At 36.0% G+C, this 22,230-nt stretch overlaps 2 protein-coding genes across 6 annotated transcripts in view; one reads left to right on the top strand and one right to left on the bottom strand.

The window, feature by feature from the left end:
* Nucleotides 1-22,230, top strand: part of LOC100022188 (glutathione S-transferase omega-1-like) — a 193,371-nt gene that overhangs the window by 95,733 nt on the left and 75,408 nt on the right. The gene's annotated exons all lie outside the window — the stretch shown is intronic.
* Nucleotides 1-22,230, bottom strand: part of LOC100028437 (cilia- and flagella-associated protein 43) — a 161,116-nt gene that overhangs the window by 75,993 nt on the left and 62,893 nt on the right. For 3 of the 4 annotated variants that reach the window (XM_007479064.2, XM_007479056.3, XM_007479061.2), the window contains exons 13-16: nt 16,068-16,171; nt 15,317-15,457; nt 13,240-13,412; nt 9,461-9,607 (exon numbers count right to left, since the gene is read on the bottom strand). In XM_007479064.2, coding sequence (XP_007479126.1) covers nt 9,461-9,607; nt 13,240-13,412; nt 15,317-15,457; nt 16,068-16,171 — 565 coding nt within the window. The remainder of the gene's footprint in view (nt 1-9,460; nt 9,608-13,239; nt 13,413-15,316; nt 15,458-16,067; nt 16,172-22,230) is intronic. The other variant, XM_007479059.2, reaches the window with a different exon arrangement.

The raw sequence follows: 22,230 nt of genomic DNA, 5'->3' as shown, positions 1-22,230 counted from the left end.
GCTGTGTGACTCTGATAGACAGAAAACAGCTGTTTTAAATCTCAGAAACAGGACTCTAAACTCCTGGCTGGAAGAGCTGTTTCTAAATATCCTTTCCCTTAAGGAACAACTTCCTGGATTAAAAAAAAAACCTTGTGGAAAGTTTGTGGCTTTGCCCTGCTCCCCACGTGTTTTGTGAAATTACAAAATATATATTAAAAAAATGAGTACTACATTCTTTGACAATTATATGGCAGCTGAAGAAGTAGGGGCATTGAGGAATGCAGGATACCTCCAAATTTTTATATTAATAGGTACTGTCATTTTTGTACTCCTCAATACTATATTTAGAGCTGATAAAATAAAAAAATTGAGGATAAAATAAAAAAAATGAGGATAAAATAAAAAAAATGAGGATAAAATAGAAAATATTGAGGATAAAATAGAAAATGTTGAGGATAAAATAGAAAAAATTGAGGATAAAATAGGAAATATTGAGGATAAAATAGAAAAAATTGAGGATAAAATAGGAAATATTGAGGATAAAATAGGAAATATTGAGGATAAAATAGGAAATATTGAGGATAAAATGGGAAATATGGAGGATAAAATAGGAAAAATTGAGGATAAAATGCAAGCCCAATTAGAAGATCTAAAAAGTTTCTTACAGGATCAATTGGCAAACAACCACTTTACCAGAAACAGACCTGTTTCTGAACCTTTGAATGAGGAAATTTCCTTCCCTGAAATAGAGATGGAAAACACCTTCCCTATAGCCCAGTTAACAGACTGCTTCTCTCATGCAGTGCAAATCTTGACTGAATTTAATCCCCAAAACCCTTCCCCTGCAATCCGAGTTTCTCATGTTCCCTCTCCTACAGAAAACCAAATTCCAACGCAAAGGAGATCTTGTCCTCCTAGAGAAACCTGTCCTTGTCAAACTGACCCACAGGCACAAAATTCAACTAGAGGCCTGTTTCCTCTAAGAGAAGTACCTGAAATAGGATGGAATGGGGATGTGGTGACTTTAAGACATAGGATACCGTTTACTCCCCAAGAAATAAATGAATTTACACGAAATATCCCCACATATGAACAAGATCCTTTTCTAGTAACAAAAAAGATGGGAGACATATTTTTTCAGTATAATCCGTCTTACAAGGACGTTGAGAACTTACTACAGGCTTTTTTAAGTGAACGTGAAAAAAATAAAATAATTGCTCATGTCAACAAAACCCGGGGGCATAATGCAGCACATTGGCCATCTCAGGATCCCGAATGGGACTATAACAATCCTGAGGATTATCTACAACTATACCGTTGTAGAGAGGCCATCCTCAAGGCAATGAAGGAATGTGCAGACAGTACAGATAAGTGGATGGAACTGGAAAAAATTAAGCAAAAGGAAGAAGAATCACGTCCAGATTTATGGATAGAATTATCGAGTTTGGGGACAGATACTTAGATTGGGACTTAACTAAAGAGAGTAGTTTAAGACAAGTTAGAAGAATCTTTGTAAATAACTCTTGCAAAGCAATTAAGAATTATTTTAGAACACAATGCCCAAGATGGTCAGATATGGACCCTGAAGAATTGCGAAAAACTGCTATATATGTTTTAAAGGGAAACAAGGTAAAGGAGGAAGAAAATAATGATGACATAGAGGAAATGAAGAAAAAAATGAGATATTTAATAGATAGGATGACTAAATTAGAAAGTGGGCATGATAATGAACCAACGACAATTGCCCCTCTCCAGAAATCCAATTATCAATCCATTACTTGCCACTTCTGTGAGAAGAAGGGCCACAAAATGATGGAATATAGAACCTTTCTTAAGATGATTGGAAGGAATACACAGTTTAATAATAGCTTTAGAAATAATAACTATAGAAATGATGATAATGGTTATAGAAACCAGAATTCTAGAAATTATAATAATGACTATGGAAATAACTATAATGAATATAGAAATAAGAACTTTAGAAACCAGAATTATAGAAATAGGAATTGGGAAAATAATGACAATGTTCCAATTGAAGAAAATTATAATGATAATACTCAACAACAATATATGAGAAATGGCGCTCGTCCAAAAAATACTCGAGGTGCTAATGAACCTCAGAGAGGTGCCCTTCATGAGGGTACCCAAGGAGCTTCCTAATATAATGAAGATGATTCTTCTTAGATTGTATTGATTTTGTTGATGTTAATTAACCTTTTTCAGTTTTTTTTCTCCTCTCCAAATAGTAGGAAAGGATGAATAAAGAACTTAAGACTATGATTGGCAAATTATGCACTGAGACCCATTTAAAATAGCCTGAAATTCTCCCTCTGGCCCTATTTTATCTTAGAAGCAGGCCTAGAGGAGACTTACATATTTCACCATTTGAGATGCTTTTTGGACATCCGCCTATACAGGCTAAGCCTTTCTCCCCGGCTTATACATCGCTATTAGGGGGAGATATTACTATTGCTTCCTATATACAGGAGTTACAGCACAAACTACGTGAACTTCATGAATCCGGAGCTGCAGTACAAGCCGGACCATTAGACTTTTCTCTGCATGACCTGAACCCAGGAGATAAAGTTTATATCAAGAATTTCAAGTGAACTGGAGCAACTCAACCTTCATGGGAAGGACCATTCCAAATATTATTAACTACTCCAACATCTATAAAGATTGGAGAAAGAGACTCTTGGATTCACTGCTCACATGTGAAGAAAGCATCTTCTGCTGAGACTGATTGACTCTATCCTATCATATGAATTGTGACTCTATCTTATCATATGAATTGGAGATAATAATCCATAGACAAATGGATGCTGTTTTTCTCAAGAATATATTGAATTACTGATTTTTTTCTTATTTTTTCTTATTTCTTTTCTTTTATTTTTTTTATCAGAATATTTGATTTTTTTCTCATTTTTTGTACTGAAGGTACACATAATTAATATTAATATTATTTTTCCCTGCAGTAATACAAGTTAATATATATACTCTTGCTATAATATCAATATATGCCTAAAAGCTTTAAACTATGGGAACCTGCCATTTATTGATAAAATATTATAGGACTGTGATTAATGTTTGTGTCTGATTCCAGGAAAAGGGATAAAAACAAGGAGCACAGACTAAACCTGAATAGTGCCAATAGAGCACACAAGAAATATTAAAGTGAGACTCGAGGTTGCGACGCTTAACTTATGTTTAAGTCGTAGGACTTCCTTGTATCTACACTCTTTTCGAAGTACTCAAACAAGTACAAAGCTTGACTATCATGCTGGCTCCCTATATCCCTGAGGAAAAATCAGACAAGGGAATGACATTTCCCCATCAAAATAGAATTCTAATTCTTTTCTTCTTATATTATGGCAACTTCCTGTAGTCTTGGCTACAAATGGCTAAGTGAAATATTACTGTATTCTGTCCTACATACTTGTGGGATAGAAATTACTTTAAACTGAACCTATACAAGGTCTATTTTGAATTTTTCTTATGTTTTTTATTATTTTTCTATTCTTTTGATAATTGACACATACACCCCCATAACTGAACATTGCATTCTGAGCTAAACTTGATATTTTTTTTAAATACTTACTTCAGGGGGGATTGTATTTTAACTTAAAATCTAAGAATTTTGAATTTTTTTTGTTTGAGATTGTATTTTTATAAAAATCCAAGAATTTTGTTTAAGATTTTACTTTTATAAAAAAAAATTCAAAGATTTTGATTCTGTTTGAGAAAAGATCTTCAAGAAAGAAGCTTGAAATTTTTATATCCAGAGAATGAACTGTTGCAGAAAGATGCCAAAAAACCTACACTTCATCAAGAAGATCAAGAATGAACTTTGGATGTGATTGATAGGACTGAACTTTTGATTGAACATTTATTGTAACTGTACACATTTATGCCAAAAGGGACTGCCCCTAATTTGGCTTTCTGTCAATGCGCCTAGCAAACATTGGTTTTGCTTTCTTTTCTTTTCTATTTCCTCTCTCACTATTCTAATTTCTCTTAGAAAATTGAATATTGTGTATAACTTTAGTTAGAAGTGAATTTAGAACTACAAAATGATTATGTTAAGTGATCAATGGGGAGACTAGTCTCCCAATGATCATCAGGGGGGATTGTAAACCTTAAAATTCCTTAGACTTATAAATGTTGGAAATTTTACCACTGGGAAATTTCATACTTGGAAAATTTCTTACTGATAGTCTATTGGAATGTGAACCCCATTGGCATGGGAGGTTCCTCCTCCTCCCTTCTTAAGATTACTTTAGGACAGAAATCTTTTGCTGAACAATGGAAAGGACTTTGACCTATGCTTAAGCATAGAACAGGAATTTCTTTGAGTCATGATTGATTTTAGAATTGATACAATGGAGATACTTGGAATCAATCTCCACCCTACTCAGTCCTAACAGGATTGAGGAAGGGCTGCAGCATAGATCAAAATTTAATTATTCCAATCTCTACCCTACTCCGGTTAACAGGATTTAGGAAGGGCTGTAGCAAAGGATCAAAGATTTAATTATTTGAAAATATGACCTTCAACAGACATGTGCAAAGCCAGAGACCTCTGGGCGGTCCTGGGTTAAGCTAGAGCCTCCATTGGCACAGGGAAATTGATGGACAGTGATTGGTAGATGTGAGAACTGAGGGGAGGGAACTTGGATGGTTTCCTTAAAGATAGAGGGGTCTGAAGACTCAGGGTGGTGGTTGAGGAGTTTGTCTGAGCGGTTGGAGTGTGCTCTGAGAAGCTTGCTCTGAAGGAAGCTGAAGGTGGGGGCCTTTGAGACTGTTTCTCCATTTTGGTCACGTGAGTAATAGGGACTGATCTCTTTTCTTTGCCCCAGCTATCTAAGGGCTTGGGCCTTTTGGCCCAGCCTAAACAGAGGGGGTATTTAAGCCCTATTCCCTTCTCTCCCCTTTCACTCTCTCTCTCTCTATCTCTAATTCCTTTCTTCCTCCTGTTTGTAATTAAACTCTATAAAAGGCTGACGGCTGATTTGAGTTTTCATTTAGGAATTACATAGCTGAATTCCTTGGCGACCTTAAATTAATATATATATATATCAGTCTTTTAAAGTGATTTCCTTGTCACAAGGCCAAGAGATGGGAGATCCTAGGTTCAAAGCCAGCCTCAGACATTTCCCAACTGTGTGGTCCTGGGCAAGTCACTTAACCCTCATCGCCTAACCCTTACTGCTCTTCTGCCTTGGAACCAATACACAGTATTGGTTTAGGAAAAAAAGTAATTTATGTCCTACATAACAAAAATAATGAACAAAATAGAAATACTTGAATCTGTAGTAGAAAGTCTCAATAAAGATACAATAGATTAGGAATATAAGCACCTAGAACTGAAGGACAACATAGAGGAGAAGAAAAAAACAAGAACATTAAAAGAAAATAGGCTCACTATACAAGCAAAACATACTTATCTCTAAGTCAGGATGCAGAGAGACAACCTAAAGATCATAGGTTTCCCAGAAGTAAACAATAAGACCAAACATCATAATGAAGGAAAGAAGAGAAGAGAATTACTAAGAACTTTTAAGCATAGAAAGTGAAGTCTCAGCTGTAAGATTTCACAGATCACCTCCAGAATAAAAACTCAAGGCTTCAAATTCCAAGATACCTAGTGTTTACACTTACTATTCAACCCAGACCAAGTTCTGCAAGCCATCAGGAGAAAGACGTTCAAATATAAACGAAAGAGCATTATAATAACACAAGACTATAGTTGGTATAGACCTACTAGAAAAGGGAAAGGGAGTTGAAATGATGTGTTCTGAAGAGCAATAGAGCTCAAAATGTAGTCCAGAGTGACTTCATGAAAGTCTGAGTTTAATTGTACAGGACAAAAGATGTACTTCAATAATAAAGAGTGAAGCATTCTGAGAAAGGAAACCAAGACTGAAGAGATTATTTGCCTCTTGGATACCCCAAATAACAGAAATGCAGGAGGAATGAATAAATGCAGCAGGTAAGGACAGCAACAGATTAACAATAGAGAGACCAGTAAGAGACTTCTTAATGGTACACAAGGAGGCAGGTAAAGACAGAATTCTGGTGGAGTTAACAGTGAAGAGTCGAATAGTAGCCACATGGAAGGGTGATAGAGAGGAGTGAGTGATGCTCTGTAATCAAATCAAAGTCTAGCAATGAGAGGAAGGTGACTTTTGTGGTCTCAGAAAGAGAAGAATCTACAGGGGACTGGGTAGAAAAAGGAAAGAGGTCTTGTTTTGGATGAGGGAGAGGATTCTACTGGTGAATATTCATGGAAGTACAGATGAGTAATAAAGGAAGATGAGGACCTTACTCTAGACAAGGTCTGGGGAATTTTGGTACTTGAAAAGGCTACTTCTCTAGAGGAATGGAGAGAGTTGGAATCTATGGGGGCAACTGACATCTGGAAGAGTGGGAGAGCATGCACACCGGGAGAGTTCTAGTTAAGTATAGGGAAAAACAGATTAAAAAAAAGAGAGGGTATAAATTAGGGGTAAATCATTGTAACAGTCCACCCATGTGTATGTACAAGGTAGATGTTTAATCTGTAAGGATTGTGTAGGAAAGCATGGTCAGTCCTGGGCATGACAGGAAAGGCATTGACCTTTGATCCCAGCATTAAGATTGTGGTGTGAACACAGAATTCTTTGTGCTCACCTGGCTGAGGTAATCCACACCTCAAACATGTTGTAATTTACACTTGAACCAATGGCAATCCACTGTGTCTTCATTAATATGTATTACATACCTTTTACATCACTATGTTAATAAATACGAGCAGCACACAGAGAGCCTTCCTCTTTATCTTACCTTTCTCTCTCCTACCTGGAACTTGGCCTCAAGCCAGGAACCACTTTTCTTATGGAACTCCCTTGTTCTTTGTAAATACCTTTCCTTCTTACTCTCCTAACCTCAAGGCAGTGTGATCTGCACTTAGAGTACAAGCTCTAAGTTGTCACAGGTTATTCTCTCAGCTGATCTCTATCCTCATTCCTGATGCATGTATTGTTGATTTAAGGTTATCTATCTGTCTTGTGTCCTTGCAAAGTTAGATAGCCTGGCTCTCTGTGTAGCCCGTTTTTTTGTTTAAACTGCATAGGTGTCTGGCTCTATTCTTATCCATTCCCTTGACTTCAGCTCTTCCCTCAAGATCTAATCAGCTAATCTTTCCTTTTATTATAACGGCTGCTGGTCAGCAAGTTATAATCATATAATCAAGGACATGGGGAAAGAGGGATGATTTGGGGGGCACAGTAGAGTATAAAGCCTAGAGTCAGAAAGAATTGAGTTTAAATCTGACTTCAGACACAAATGATGTGTCTTTGGGCAAATCATTTAACCTCTATTTGCCTCAATTTCTTTATCTGTAAAGTGGTGATAATAATAACACCTGCTCCTCAGAGGTACTATGAAGATCAATGGAGACAGCAATAAAGCACTGAGCACAGTGCCTGACACATAGTAAAATCTATATAAATGCTAGTTGCAATCATCATTATTAATAACAACAACAATAATAATTGACACTATTCTGGAAATGAACAGTGAAAAAGAGAAATCTTTGGGATGAATCCTACAAAATGGTAGCGGAAAACACACAGAAGGGGATACTGTAGAACAAATATCTTGGAAGCTTGATAGCATAAAGAACACAGAGAAAAGAGGGAGATCAGATAATTCTTTTAAGTTATGAAGCAGAGAATAAGGGACTAAATAAAGTAAACAGAAAGATAAAATAGATAATGAAGAGAGTGAGAGAAATCCTTTTTTGGAAAGGGGTACAAAAATTTCTTTTAACCCAAGAAATAGGATTGGTAAAAAGAGAGGAGAGAAAAGGGGAATATCAAATGAGAAAAGAGGATTGCAGTGAGGGGGAGAGTGTCAGTGAAAATAGTGCCACCTTAAAAAAAAGATTTAAAAAAAAGTTACTTCAAAAAAGTTATTCCAGGAGTGTAATATTGTGTTTACAGTAAAAAAATGGTCTTTCAAACCAAAAAAACTTTTGCACAATTCGTATCAAATTTCCCTGTTAAGGGCTTAGTATCAAGGATATATAAACAACACACACACACACACACAGAAGTATCCTCTCCACAATGCTACTTTCTCCATTGCAGTTTTGATATTTTAGAAGCCTCAGATGACACATGAAGGCCAGCAGATGACACAGAAAAAGTTTAGAAACTCAGAAATGCATAAAATAAACATATGATATTGCATAATTTCAACATATTTTATATTTTAATACCATATACACAATGTTTTGAAAGTTAAAATAAATTTAAAAAAAGGAACACAAAAGCCAGCAGACAACACAAAAGGGCTAGAACTGTAGAAATATCTTAATTGACCTGTATGTGGCCTATGACCAAATACTTAACCCAAATGTAAACACCCCATAAAATAAAAAGAAAAATTCTGATCTTCTCTGGTATGCAGTGAAGGCCAAAAAAATTTTACATGGATTTTCCAGATTGAAGGGGTACTATACCCAAACCCCTGCAATGTGGAGGAGATACCTATGTGTACATGTGTGTGCATAAAATATATGTAATTATGTTTAATTGTATTATAAACATATATGACTAATATTTTCCATCAGATAAAGGAGATATTGAATCATTTTGGAAAGCAATTTGGAATTATGCAAATAAAGCGACTAAAATGTTCATACTCTTTAAATTAGACTCTATTATTGAGCTTATACCCCATGAAACAATTATTGTCTCTATGTTTATTCCAACACATTGATAGCAGCTCTTTTTTGTGTAAAGTAAAAACTGAAGTTAATTAAATGAAATAAAGTAAATGCCTATCATCTTTGGAGTGGCTAAACAAATTGTGGTATATCTATGTAATAGAATACTATTATGTTGTAAGAAATGTTTTGGATGAATACAGAGAAGCATGGGAAGATCTATATAAACAGATGCACAGTAAAGTTGGGAGAGCCAAGAAAACAATATATACTCTAACTACAACAATGTAAATGTAAACATAAAAAATAAATGTAACAAAATTATAAAGATCAAATGAAGAGATAAGAAAATACTCCCAACCTACCCCTTTGTGGAGATAGGTGGTCCATAGGTATTGTTCCACATGGAACATCTGTATATCACTCAGTTGTGCTGACCTTTTTTTTCTCTTTTTCTTTTCCAAAAATTATTGTCATATAGGATAGTTTTCCAAGCGGGGAAGGGGAAGGATACATGATATGGTATGGTGATATAAGGAGCAGAAATTATCAATAAAACATTTATTTTTTAAAGACTCATTGTTTCTGAATGTAGAGACATCAATAAACTTGAAAATTCATAACACAGTGTAAGCTAATGATTAGGAGGTTAGGAAGCAAATTTATTATTTTCTTTTCCAAAATTCTTAAGGGTACTTGCTTCTTAGACTTGAACCCTACTATTTCCCATTGTGTTATTGAAAGCTTTATACCATTACCAATATTTACCAAACTCTTAATATCACGGATGCTTAGTATCCCATCTTTGGCAATTGATACCAGCCACTGGCCATGAAATGACAGATACAACATTCCAGTTCCATAATGTTTACTTGGTATTTTATTCTGCAGTTCGAGAACCACGCTTTTGCTTTTCTGTAAATCAGAAAGAAAATATTAAAATGTATTCAAGATGATGAAAAGAATTCTTATTGCTAATAAGAAAAAATAGCATCATCGTGTTGGCAACTTGATCACTGTTATCAATGAAAAATCAATGCATATTATGATTGAAAATAAGCAGGTACATATGGTTCTGTAGCCTAATGAGTTTTTCTCCTTTAACTATTTCTGTCTTGTTTCTTAAGTAGTTAGTTGATCCTTCCTATTGAGGGGAATTTCCCAAAAGCAGTTATGATAGCCTATCTGTGAAGATTCTGTCAGAATCTACCAGATGCCTCCCCTAATTTAATACTAAAGACTGTTAAATAGAAAATAAAGTCTAATAGCACTTGAAAAAAAATAGCTTCTGCTGACAACCATAAAAACCCAAATTGGTCACAAAGCAGTTCATCTAGTGAGTACTTACAAATAGGAATATAGCTCTTTTTTGCAGACTCTATTAATGCAAGTTTAATTATAATATAAAATCAATCTTTGGCAAAAATTAATTTAAGCTTTAGCATCTACAGTTAACTAAATTTAGAGAAATTTCAGAAGGCCTCCCCAGCATGGGAGAGAGGAGCCTGACTGTTCATCAGCTGTGGGAACCTGGTAAATTAAAAAAAAAGAAAAATTCTTTCTGAACATTTCAGCAATTAAAAATACATTTGCTTATAAATGCCTTTTTGGGGGTGATTTATTTTACCATTACATGAAACAACAAATTTCTACAAAAGTTTTAATAAATGTCTTTTAAGTTGTATATATTTATCTCCAGTTGCCAAATTACAAAGGAGCATATGTTTTCTTCAGTGTGCCACTTTGAGTCACCTCTTCACTTCTCCTCTCACCCTTCAAGAATAGAAATTTAATCATATTCTCTCTTGATTTCCACTCTACTATACTATAAGATGGTTTGGGATTTAAATTTTTGTTTTGTTTTGTTTTGGAAGGTGGTGGTGTTGCTGGTGAAGAGAAAAGAGACAAAGACAAGATTGGAGGCATTTCTGAAGTTAATAGGGCTAGACTGGTCCTATCAAAAGGCTTTGAGCGGCTAGAGAAATACTGGGCCAGTAAGAAGGGAGAGGAAATGTGGGAAATTAATGAAATGAATATAAGAGGACAACAAAGACAAATTTTACTTTGCAATTTTGCTGTAATGCAATTTGCCACTAAGAATATCCACTCTGAGCCTTTCCATCTCTAACTTTTTGTCTTTTTAATCCCCATTCCCCCACCTGTAATGAACTCATCTTTCCTGTAATTCAATCAAGATACTTGAGGATTGAAAAACTATACCAAGGAATTAAGAGGAAAGTGAAATAACCAAAAGGGAACAAATTGCAAAGACACGCTTGCATGTGTGTGTGTGTGTGTGTGTGTGTGTGTGTAAGAGGCCTGTCTGCCACTTTCCCTTTAAAGAGAAAATCCCTTATTCTTGTACAGTTTCTCCTTTCTTTTTTCTCCTTCTTCCTTGGTAGTAAGAAATGTTGAAAGAGATGGGTTTAGAGAAATCTAGAAATACTTATGTAAAACTGATGCAGAAGGAAATGAACAGAGACAACTGTATAATTTGTACAACATTATGAAAATAAACAACTTGGAAACACAATAACTGATCAATGCAATGAATGACCAATAATAATTAGGGAAAACTGATGATTATCTGTGCTGTCTGCTGGACAGAGAAGAAACAAATTCAAGATTCAGAATGAAACATTTTTGGATATGTAGAAATTTGGCTTTATTATGTGTACTTGTTGCAAGGGTTTTGGTTTTATCTTTTCCTTTTAGATTATAAGTGGGTGGAAGGGAAAGGAAATGTTTAATTGAATTTTTAAAAATTAATTTTTAAAAGAAAAGGAATGATCATGTGGTCACTGAACCATTAATAGAGACAATAGATCCTTAGGGTGTTGATATACATTCCCAAGTTAAGGAAGATATCTTCATACTTTTGTAGCAATAGTCACAGAATTAAAAGAGCTGGAGGGTACCTCAGAGGCCATCTAATCCAACCCACATCTGACCAAAAATCCAGTCGTACTAACAGTCATATATTATATCTCTTCTTGAAGAATCCACTATTTCTTAAATAGTCCATTTCACTTTTGGACAGCACCAGTTGTGTTTTTTCTTGAGTCAAGCCCCAAACTATTACTTTTAGGGACCCTATAGGTCTTTTTACCCAACCCTTCATTTTACATATGAGGAAACAGGCCCTGGGAGTCTGAGTGGTTTTCTCAAGGTTACTTAGATGGTAAATGTGGCAGAGCTAGAAATGATCCCTATTCTCTGACTCAAAATTCAAACTCTTTCTGCTACAATACACTGCTACTGGTTCTCTCTGAGATCAAACAGGACAAGTCTTCTGATGCAGACAACCACATCTTCCAAAGTACTCTTTTTCTCCAGGCAAAACATCCTCAATGCCTTCAAATGAACTTCACTCACCACCCTGATTGCCTTCCAAATTCACTCCTCTTTTCCATATCCTTTCTAAAATGTGTTAGCAAGAACAGAACTCCAATATGATTAGAGCAGAGTACATTGGAACCATCATCTTCTGTTGTGAACATTGAGTCTTTACATGCTTAGTTTTGCCAGAGCGGTGGGGGGGGGGGGGGGGGGCACCATCTCACACTGCTGAGTTACATTGAGCTTTCAGCCCACTAAAACACCATGTTAGTTTTTTCTCATGTGTTAACACTTCATCCATCCTTGTAAACATATAAAAACACTTCTATTGTTTATTTGGATGGAGGACAAATCTTTTTAAGAAGAGAATTTATTCATAGACAACTAAACTATGCTTATTTTTCTCATGTTTATCTTAAAAAATGGTTCATTCACTACTGACATAAGTGTCATATAGTTGTTACAATATAGTCTCTTTCCCTTTCCAATGATTATGATTATTGCTGTGCATACTTTAATCACCATCTACAACTTTCTGTTCTCTTATTTCTCACACCCTCAAATGTATCTTTACATCCCACTTTGCTCTCTGAAAAGCCTGCTGCCTAGTTAACAAGCTTGCTTTTATATTAAACACTCCATCCTTTGGTTCTCACTGAGAACTTTAATTTATACTTCAATTCCCTCCCTATTTCTATTTCCAGATTCTTCTATCATGAACTGATCATCCAATCAAGATTATGGTAGCTATTTCCTATTGATTCCCAGGGCATCTCCATCGTTACTCAAAATAGTTCAGTGCCTAGTTGACGATCTTTCCACTCCATCCTTTGCCCCTATACCAGGAGACTTCAAAAAACAAATTGATAGTCTCTCAAAAATCCTAACCTCCCAGGTCTTCAATCTACTCATTTCCCATGACCTCCATCCTGCCTCAGCTATGCACATGTAGGGTCATGAATTTGATCCTGCCTATCACCCAAAAGTTTTCTTCTTCCTTGTTCATTAGATCTAAATGCTTATTGGCTGAAATATTGGTGCTTTGTTTTTGTGACAAGCCCCAGATGAACCTAATCAGCAAATAATGTGTCAACTAGAATTATTCTGGGTGCAAGAAAACACAACCTAATCATGTTCTTTATTCGCCTTAATTGTTAAGGGAAATTATATATTTATATTTAGCTATATTAATGGTAAGAGAGGAATACCTTTTTAGGAATCTCAAATGTACAGATATATGGTTCCTGACTACAAAAACCATATAATTTGTCATCGTGGAAATCCAAGACAGCAGAGGACAATATATGATCTGTTTCGTACACTGTTCTCAAAATGAATTCATTTTTCAGTCTTCCTCTTTCATCACTACATAGGTCACTATCTGTAATATTAGAGGAAGAGATCATTTTAGTTATAATTGGTATTTAACTTTTTAAAAACCAATAAGAGTATCATGTGATGAAAAATCACATGATTTTCATCACATGACTTTATGAAAAACCAAAAAGTTCTTAAAAAGTCAATTAACACTAGAAGGACTAGGTACATCAGATGACAAAAATTTGTTTGGTCCTTGAGGTATTCTTAAATTCTGGTCCTTAAAGCAACACTAGTTAGAGAAATTCTGTTAGAATTATTTATACATTTTGCTTATTATTATTATTAATATAGAAGGAACAGCACATGAACTGATAAGGAAATATATTTGATAATTTCTTTTTCCACTATATGAATGTATTTTGAATAGGAATAATAATAAACACACATTAACATGTTATTTTGAAATAAGAAAAAATTCATCCCACTCTCTCTTTTTTCTTTGCCTTGTGGACAAAAAAAAGTAATGTACCAATTGATATAGGTTGGTCACTTGAAGAAGTCTAGTGTTAAAAAGTTGTATGGCATTAGGTAAATCACATTTTCGTGGGATGTAGAAAACCCAACAGTTTAAAGGATATGTAGAATAAAGTAATTCATCAATATAAACAGAGAAGTAAAAACAAATATAAAAAGCATACTTGTAGTTTTGCCTGTCTCCTGATGGTTTAAGTATAAACGTCATCTATAAACTTAATATATATGTTTCTATTTATAGCTATTAACTGCTTTTGCATCTATAATAGATTAATTTGGGAAGTTTATTTTCATACTTTTTTTTGGAGAAAGCTTTCCTTACATCCTTGGTATTAAAAATAGTCTACAATCTACCTGAACTTACTTAAAGTATGTTTGAGATTATGAAGCAGAAAGTATCATAAAATAATCAAATAATTTAGTGGTAGTTTCAGTCCTGCTAAATTTTTCCAATAGGTTCAAAAGTAAAAGGCTTAGGAAATGGCTAGTAATTGTATACTTACTATGAAATAGAAATATAGAATTTAGTAACTATTAATACTTTAATAATTGTATAACCTTACTTTACACACATCTCATTTCAATTCTCATGACATTATTGAATGCAAATATTAATTACCTTCACTTTGTAAAAGAGAGAATTGAAGACAGGGACAGTTAACTTATTTGTTAAAGGTCATATGTTTACTTGAGTGCCAAGTCCAACACCTAGGATTGTAAGTGAACAAATTTATATTGAAGAGGATGTTAGAGGCCATTGAGTCAACCACTCTCAGTTTACAGATGAGGGGACTGAGGCCAAGAAAGTTAAAGTGACTTTCTGGGATCACACTGCTAGGACGTATCTAAAATAGGATGCAAACTGAGTTTTTCTTCACTCCAAGTCCAGTGCTCTATCCACTGCATTCTCTAGCTAGTCTTTTGACACCAAGTTTGATGTAAAAATACATCAGGCTTCATTTTAAAATTTGCTTCATTCTAAAAGCATACTGCTCATCTCAGAAGCTATAATTTCCTATCTTGACAGGCTGTCTTTTTATTAAAATAGTTTCACATGGAAGAAAAACAACTGCCTGATCCCATGGGTCGATGGGGATATGATTGGGGATGTAGACTCTAAACGATCACCCTAGTGCAAATATCAACAATATGGAAATAGGTCTTGATCAAGGGCACATGTAAAATCCAGTGGAATTGCATGTTGGCTATGGGAGGGGGTTTGGGGGAAGAGGAGGGAAAGGACATGAATCTTGTAACCATGGAAAAATATTCTAAAATCAACTGATTAAATACAATTTTCAAAATGAAAAAAAATTAAAAGTTTCATTTAGAAATCTCACTTCCTGAAACAAGTAGAGTAATATATATATATATATACATATATATGTGTGTGTGTTGCATATATCACTGAATTGTTTGTTCCTTTATTACCTTTTATGATTGATTCTTTCAGAATGAGTATTTCTATCTTACTTCTTCTATCTTCTGAAGGTTCAGTAAGGATCATTACTATACTTTCCTGGGCATTCCAAAGACTAACCGTTGATATTTGTAAAATGTTACCACACACCTCTGAAAATATACATTAATAGATATACACAGAAATTATCATCAGTGAGTTTTAAGAAATTTGCTTATTCAAATTAAAACATCCCATTACAAGCTAACTTCATGATGAACTTTCTGTATTTGAACCTTCTGGGTGGGGTCAATAGGGTTTTATTTATAGAGTGACCCTACAATCCAAAGTAGACATTTTAATCACAAAATAGCATATTCTTTTGACAAACCTCCAAGACTCTAAAGGTATGAAAGAAGTTTTCATAAATATGAGCAAAAATTATTTCTACTTTCATCATACCTGAAGCTTAATGTTGTGTGTAGAGGGCAAAATATAAAGAATGTGTACACTGTAAAACGTAAGGTAGAGACCTTCATTAAAAGTGGAGGAGTAAACACAACTTATCATTGGAAGCCAAGAAAATATTGGTGATTGAATACAACTTGTCTCTGTCCTTCCATGTTTGCAACACTCTTATTTCTAAATACAATATGAAAAGTTATATGAACTTTACCATCACTGTTGTTACACTCAATCATAGTTCATTCATTTTCAGAACTCTGAATCTTTGGAGAAAAGACACTAAAAAATGAATAAATACTATCTTTATATGTATATTACCTGTATATCCAATAATCTTGAATATTTCTGAAGCTTTGGCACTTAAAATGAAGACATTTCTATCAGATGCTCCAATTATCAAGAACATACCATTTTGGTCATAACTAGAAAAAATACAAATCTAATTATATTACAGTTTTTTCTCTTTTATAAGAGAATATGTGAAAGAGACTTTAGAGGTGATATGATCCAATCCTTCTCCATTTTACAGAGGAGGGAACTGAGGCCCAGAGAGATTAAATGGTTTATCTAAGGTTAAGGAAGGAGGTCAAAGATAGCAGATCCAGAATCTGAACTACGGTCTTATGATTCTAAATTCAGGCCTTGACACAATGTTATATTGTATTTCTTAGAGTTCTGATTGTTAAAAAGTACTCCCTTATACTCAAATGAATCTGTACTCTTATTGATGTAGATTCTCTTACTAGCATATATACTACAATGCACCCAAGCTTGATTATCCAGCTTGTCTATGTCTTTGACAAACTTTACCAAAGGGCGACCACCCATCTTTTTGGGAGACATTTCCCCTTTCTCTCAGTGTCAGCAGGATATCAATGGAGCTCACAGGTTGTCCCATCAGTTATCATTTCCTCTAATCACATGGGCAATTCTTTTCTTTTTCAATCATATCATTTATTTTTTCTGAGGAGTTCCTTATAATGTCAATCTGTTCATACTTTCGTATGCTTAGTACAGAGCCTGGCACATAGTAAATACATAATAAATATTTGTGGTTTAACTGACTGGTCATCTGACCCTATATTACTTCAGAGATTGTAGTGCTCCATGACTTGAAATACTGAAAGAAAATTTGTATATAAAAAATAATACAAGAGGCAAATTGATGTTTAAAATGGGCCTTTGTTTCAGGGAGAAGTTTGGGGTAATTAAAGGAGTTTAAAAATGTTTTGGAGTCAAAACTACCCACTTTTCTTTCTCTGTTTAATTCTGAGACCTATTGTCCATTTGTAGCATTTGTGTCTCTCTTTCTGTCTATACATGTATATGTATAGATGGATGAATAAAGTATTTATTGAAACACTCTCTATTTGCAAAGTGTTGTGCTAAGCTCTGGAGTTAGAAACAGAAAAACAAGACAAATCTTGCCCTCAAGGAGCTCACATTTTAATGAGGAGGCAAGTTATGGAGGTTTTCAATTATAAGTCAGAGGGAAAGGTCCCCTGATCTTAGGCTATAGTGCCAACACAGAACATAAAGCCTCCTCTTGAATGTCATTTCTATTGATAAAATCAAATCAGTTTTTGATGTTGAGTCATTTGACAGTGCCAAGGACTTCCGTGACAAAAACTTTCTTTTCTGGGTCTTCAACAGTTATGACTATAGCATCTACAGGAGCAGCTGCCAGTCTGCATCTCAACAGGGATTGCTTCTCAGGATGTTGGCTATTGGCACTGGGATGGAAGTACAAAGGCTTTTTGGTTCATGGTCCTGGGCTATCTGCATTAAAGGAGATGATGGTCAGGGTGATGATGGTGGCCTGATCTGTCTGGCACACGCTACACATCTTCCTAAGAGTATCTTACTGTGCTGTGAGCTGGTTGGCAAGACCGACTCCTTCAAAGGAGTTGCTTCTTGGATGATGGCCTCAAGAGTTGAGGTAGGACCAGTGCTGGGGTATGTTAGCAATGTACAGAATCCTATATTGATCTATTTATAGCAGTTGATCAGTAGCTGTTGCTGATAGTAATAAAAGGTAGGTTCCTTTTCCACAATGCTTTTTCTTCTCAATGATGAGGCTAGAATGAAGCAAGTCTGGTGATTGGGGGACACTGCTTGTCCCTGTGCTCTTGGACTCAGGATTTTGTCTCCCCTTCAGTGCCTGAGGAGCGATAATGGTCAGGGTGGTTGTGGTAGGTTGACTTGCCCAACACATACTAACTCCCATTTCTCCGTCAGGGTGCTCTGCTTGCTTCAGTTATGGTATGGAATGCCTTTCCTCTGTGTGATAGATGGTTAGCAGCTGATGAGGATGACTTTCCCCTTCACTGAAACTGCTTCCACATGTGATGGCCTTGAAGGGTAGAAACAAGACCAATGATCTGGGGCTGGTGGTGTTGTTCAGGACGATTGTACTTGTCTGCCTGTTGGTGGCAGCTGGTCAGCAGCAGTTATTGGATAGGGATGAGAAAGGTGGGCCCCTTCGCCACAGTGATTTCTTCCCTCAAAGATAATTGCTGAGAAAAGACTGGAAGCATGTCTGGGGGACAACTTCCCATCTTTTCCTCAAGATGCCCTCCTGCTTCAGCTAGGCTGACTTGCCTCCTGCCCTGGTAGATGAGCTCTAGGCAATGTATTTCTATCTACGTTTTATAATCTGAACAATAGGTATTCTTTACCTACTTTCCCCCCAAGTAGATGGTTAGCCCAAACTCTTTTGAATGTTTATAAATCTCATCCAGAAGGCTCTGCATTCTTCTGGGTCTTGATGCAATCACCATAGTATTATTCACCAACAGGAACATTTGGAAGTCTTTACCATTTATGAAGAACTCATTCATGACTGGACCAGAGAGGCACGTTTTGTTTTATGTCTCATCAAATGTTAATGATCCAGGTGAGTTGGGTGGCTCAGTAGAGAGACTCAGGTCTGGGGATGGAAGGTTCTGGTTTCAAATTTGGCCCAAGATACTTCCTAGCTGTATGACCCTGGACAAGTCACTTAACTCCAATTACCTAGACATTATGGCTCTTCTGTCTCAGAGCCAATACTAAGTATCAGTTCAGACAGAAAGTAAGGGTTTGAAAAAAATCAAACCAAGGGTTACCAAAGTTATCTCTGATGCTATATTTTTAAGGAGTTTAAAATATTTTATGTATATATAGGAGTCTGTATATATTTGTTAAATGCCCATTGTGTGCCAGGTACTATACAAAGTGCTAGGGATTAAAAAAGGGGGGGGGGGAAGACAATTCCTGCCTTCAGAATTGTAACTGGGGAGACAACAAGGAAATAGTTACATATAGCAAAGGTGTATGTATGGGAGAAATAGAAAATAATTAAAAGCGGGAAGCCATTAAAATTAAAAGGAATTGAGAAATTTTGTTCCTATAGAAGATGGAATTTTTGTGGGGTCTAAAGGAAGCCAAAGGTAGAGATGAAGAAGGAAAGTATTTTAGGTATACATATCAACCAGAGAAAATGCACAAAGTCAAGAGATGGAATATTTTATTTGTGGAATAGCAAGGAAGCCAGTGATACTAGATTGAAGACTATATGTATATGGCAGGGAGTAACATATAAAAAGACAGGAACGGTAAGGGGGGGGGGGGCTACATTATGAAAGGCCTTGAATGCCAAACAGAGGACTTAGTATTTGATTCTATAGGTCATAGGGACACACTGGAATTTATTGAGTAGGGATATGGAATAACATGGTCAGAACTACACTTTAGGAAAGTCACTGGTGGGTGAATAGAGGATGGATTAGAGTGTAATGAGACATAAGGCAGGCTGACCCACCAGTATGCTAATGCAATAGTGAAGATGGGAGGTAACAAGGGCCTGCACCAGATTGGTGGCAGTGTTAGAGGAGAAAAGTGAGCATATAGGAGAGATTTTGCAAAGATAAGTCAACAGATATTGGCAACAGAGTGGATGTAGGAGCGAGAGAGAGAGAGAGAGAGAGAGAGAGAGAGAGAGAGAGAGAGAGAGAGAGAGAGAGAGAGAGAGAGAGAGAGAAAGAGAGAGAGAGAGAGAGAGAGTGAGGAGTAGAGGATGATGTATAGATTGTGAGCTTGAGGGTCTGAGAGGATGGTGTTGTATTTGACAGTTGTAAGGAATGAAATTAAGGGTTTGACTAAATATATGAGAATTCTAAGATAATACTGTGGTTGCCAATTTTAAAATATTGTAGCTCATGTAAAATTGACTTTTAATAGTTTTATTTACAAAAGAGAAGGAAAGAGTGAAAGTAAGAAATGTAAAGAGGGTAGAGAAAATGTCTAGCCTATCACCCTAAATGTTGCTCCTGTCCCCAGCTCAACCCAGCCAGGGTTCATTAACCCCTCAGCCAAGAAGGTCTCTGGAACTAATCTCTCCAGAATCCAGGAAAGGAGGATCAAGTCCAAAGGGAAGAGATTCAGGAGTAGTCTTACCAGTCTAAGATCCTCCAAGCCCCAGATTCAGGCTTCCTGTCCTTTCCTCTACTTTATGAGAGCCAATTAGCACTGCCCAAGGGGTGGTCAGTCACCTCTGGGTTTTCATCCACTTTTAGGAGGAGGCTTGTGAACCTACTTAGTGTTAAGTAGGGGCGTTTTCAGTTTTTGTTAATTTAAAAATGGGCAAGGGGAGAGTTAATCCTATCTTCACACAGTCATAGAGTAATTAAGAATTGAGGAGGGTTTAGTAGGAAAAATAATTCCATTTTGGACATGTTGAATTTAAGATATCTATTGGATATCCAATTGGAGATGTCTGAAAGGTAGTTGGAGATGTGAGATTGGATGTCAGTGGAGAGGTATAAGAAAGATAAGTAAATTTGAGAATCATCAGCATAAAGATGGTAATTAAATCCATGGGAGTAGATGAAATTACCAAATGAAATATAGTATAGAAGAAAAGGAGGTGGCCCAGGACAGATTCCTGAGTAAAAGGAATGTTAGAGGGTGTGATCTGGATGAGGATCAAGAAAAGGAGACTGAAAAAGAAAAATTGGAGAAGTAGGAGAACATGATAGAATGGTTTTCCAAAAACCTACAGAAAAAAAAAAAGTATCAAATTGAAGAAAGTACTCTGAAGTGTTAAGGGTTGCAGAGAAGTCAAAGAGAAAAGGCCATTGGATTTGGCAGTCCTTTGAAACTTTGGAGAGAACAGTTTTGGTGGAATGATGAGGTTGGAAGGCAGATTGTGAGAAGATGAAAAGAGAATTAGAGGAGGGAAACCTCTTGTTCATGGCCTTTTTGAGTACTTTAGCTACAAAGGGTAGAGGAGATATGGAATGATTAGCAGGGATAGAAGGAGGAAATGAGGGTTTTTTTGAGGACGGGGAGGCAAGGGCATGTTTTAAGTTATAAGAAAGGAATTACTAGACAGTGAGAGATTGAAAATATGTATAAAAGTGGGAATGACAGAGAAGCAGTATTTGGAGAATATGAGATGGAATGGTATCACTGGTACAGGTTACCAGGGTTAGTCTTGATTAAGAGTAAAGTAATCTCTTCATGTAAGATAGGGTAAAGAAGATAGTGGCAGCAAGCAGAGAAGTGATGAGATGAAGAAGCAAGTAATAGCCTCGATTCTTTCTGTAAAATAAGAGGCAAGGTTTTCTGCTGAGAGGATGGGGACAAGGAAAGACACAGGATGTTAGAGAAGTAATGAAAAAGTTTGAAAGAGTCACTGTAGATAGTGGGGTAGTGAGTTGAGAAGGGGGAGGTACAGTAGGAATACCTAGTAGCAATCAGGCCTGGGTTGGGGTTGTATAATGTAAATTTGTAGTGGTTCCAATCAGAATGGTTTTCTCCACCTTTGTTCATTAGCATATGTGTAGGGAGGCAGATAGAGGGAGGTAGATGTGATCCAAAGCTGAGGCGTGGCAAAGTACAATTGGTGAGCTGATAATTGAACAAGGGACTTAAGAGAAGAGGAAAATATAGAGTTGAACAGATTCACCAAGGAATAAAGATGGGGAAAAGCGAGGAGTGGCAAGTGCAGGAGAAATGGCCTTGGGAAGGATTGATGAGGGATCAAGGAAACCCTCATAGTGTTGGCTTAGAATAAGTTTTGGCAAGGGAAGTGTTATATTTAAAAGAGTTAAAATTAGTAGGAGGCCTTAAACTGTAAGTCTTAAAATGGTTGAGGTCATAAACTGTAGTGAGTTAAAATAGTGGAAGACTTAAATTGTTGTAGATATAAGAGTGGGTGAGTAAATTGTGACTGCAGAAAATATGTTTCACTACAGTGTCTTGTTTTAATCAATTTATAAGGTGGTTGCCAGGGAAATATTCCCAATTATGAATATACCCAAGTCAACTGGGTTTTATAGAGACTTTAATTAATAATACAATGAGGAATTTAAAAAAGAGAGAAAGAGAGAAAAAGGGGAATAATGAGAAAAGGATAGGCCAGCCCAGGGCAGCCTTGGCCAACCCAGGCCTAAGCCCTTAAGAGAAAGAATAAGTCAGTCCTTTATCACTCACCACA

This window comes from Monodelphis domestica, chromosome 1 (genome assembly GCF_027887165.1).
Source record: "Monodelphis domestica isolate mMonDom1 chromosome 1, mMonDom1.pri, whole genome shotgun sequence".
NCBI lineage: Eukaryota > Metazoa > Chordata > Mammalia > Didelphimorphia > Didelphidae > Monodelphis > Monodelphis domestica.
Note: the sequence above shows the minus strand (reverse complement) of the source record. Positions and strands in the feature narration are given on the sequence as shown.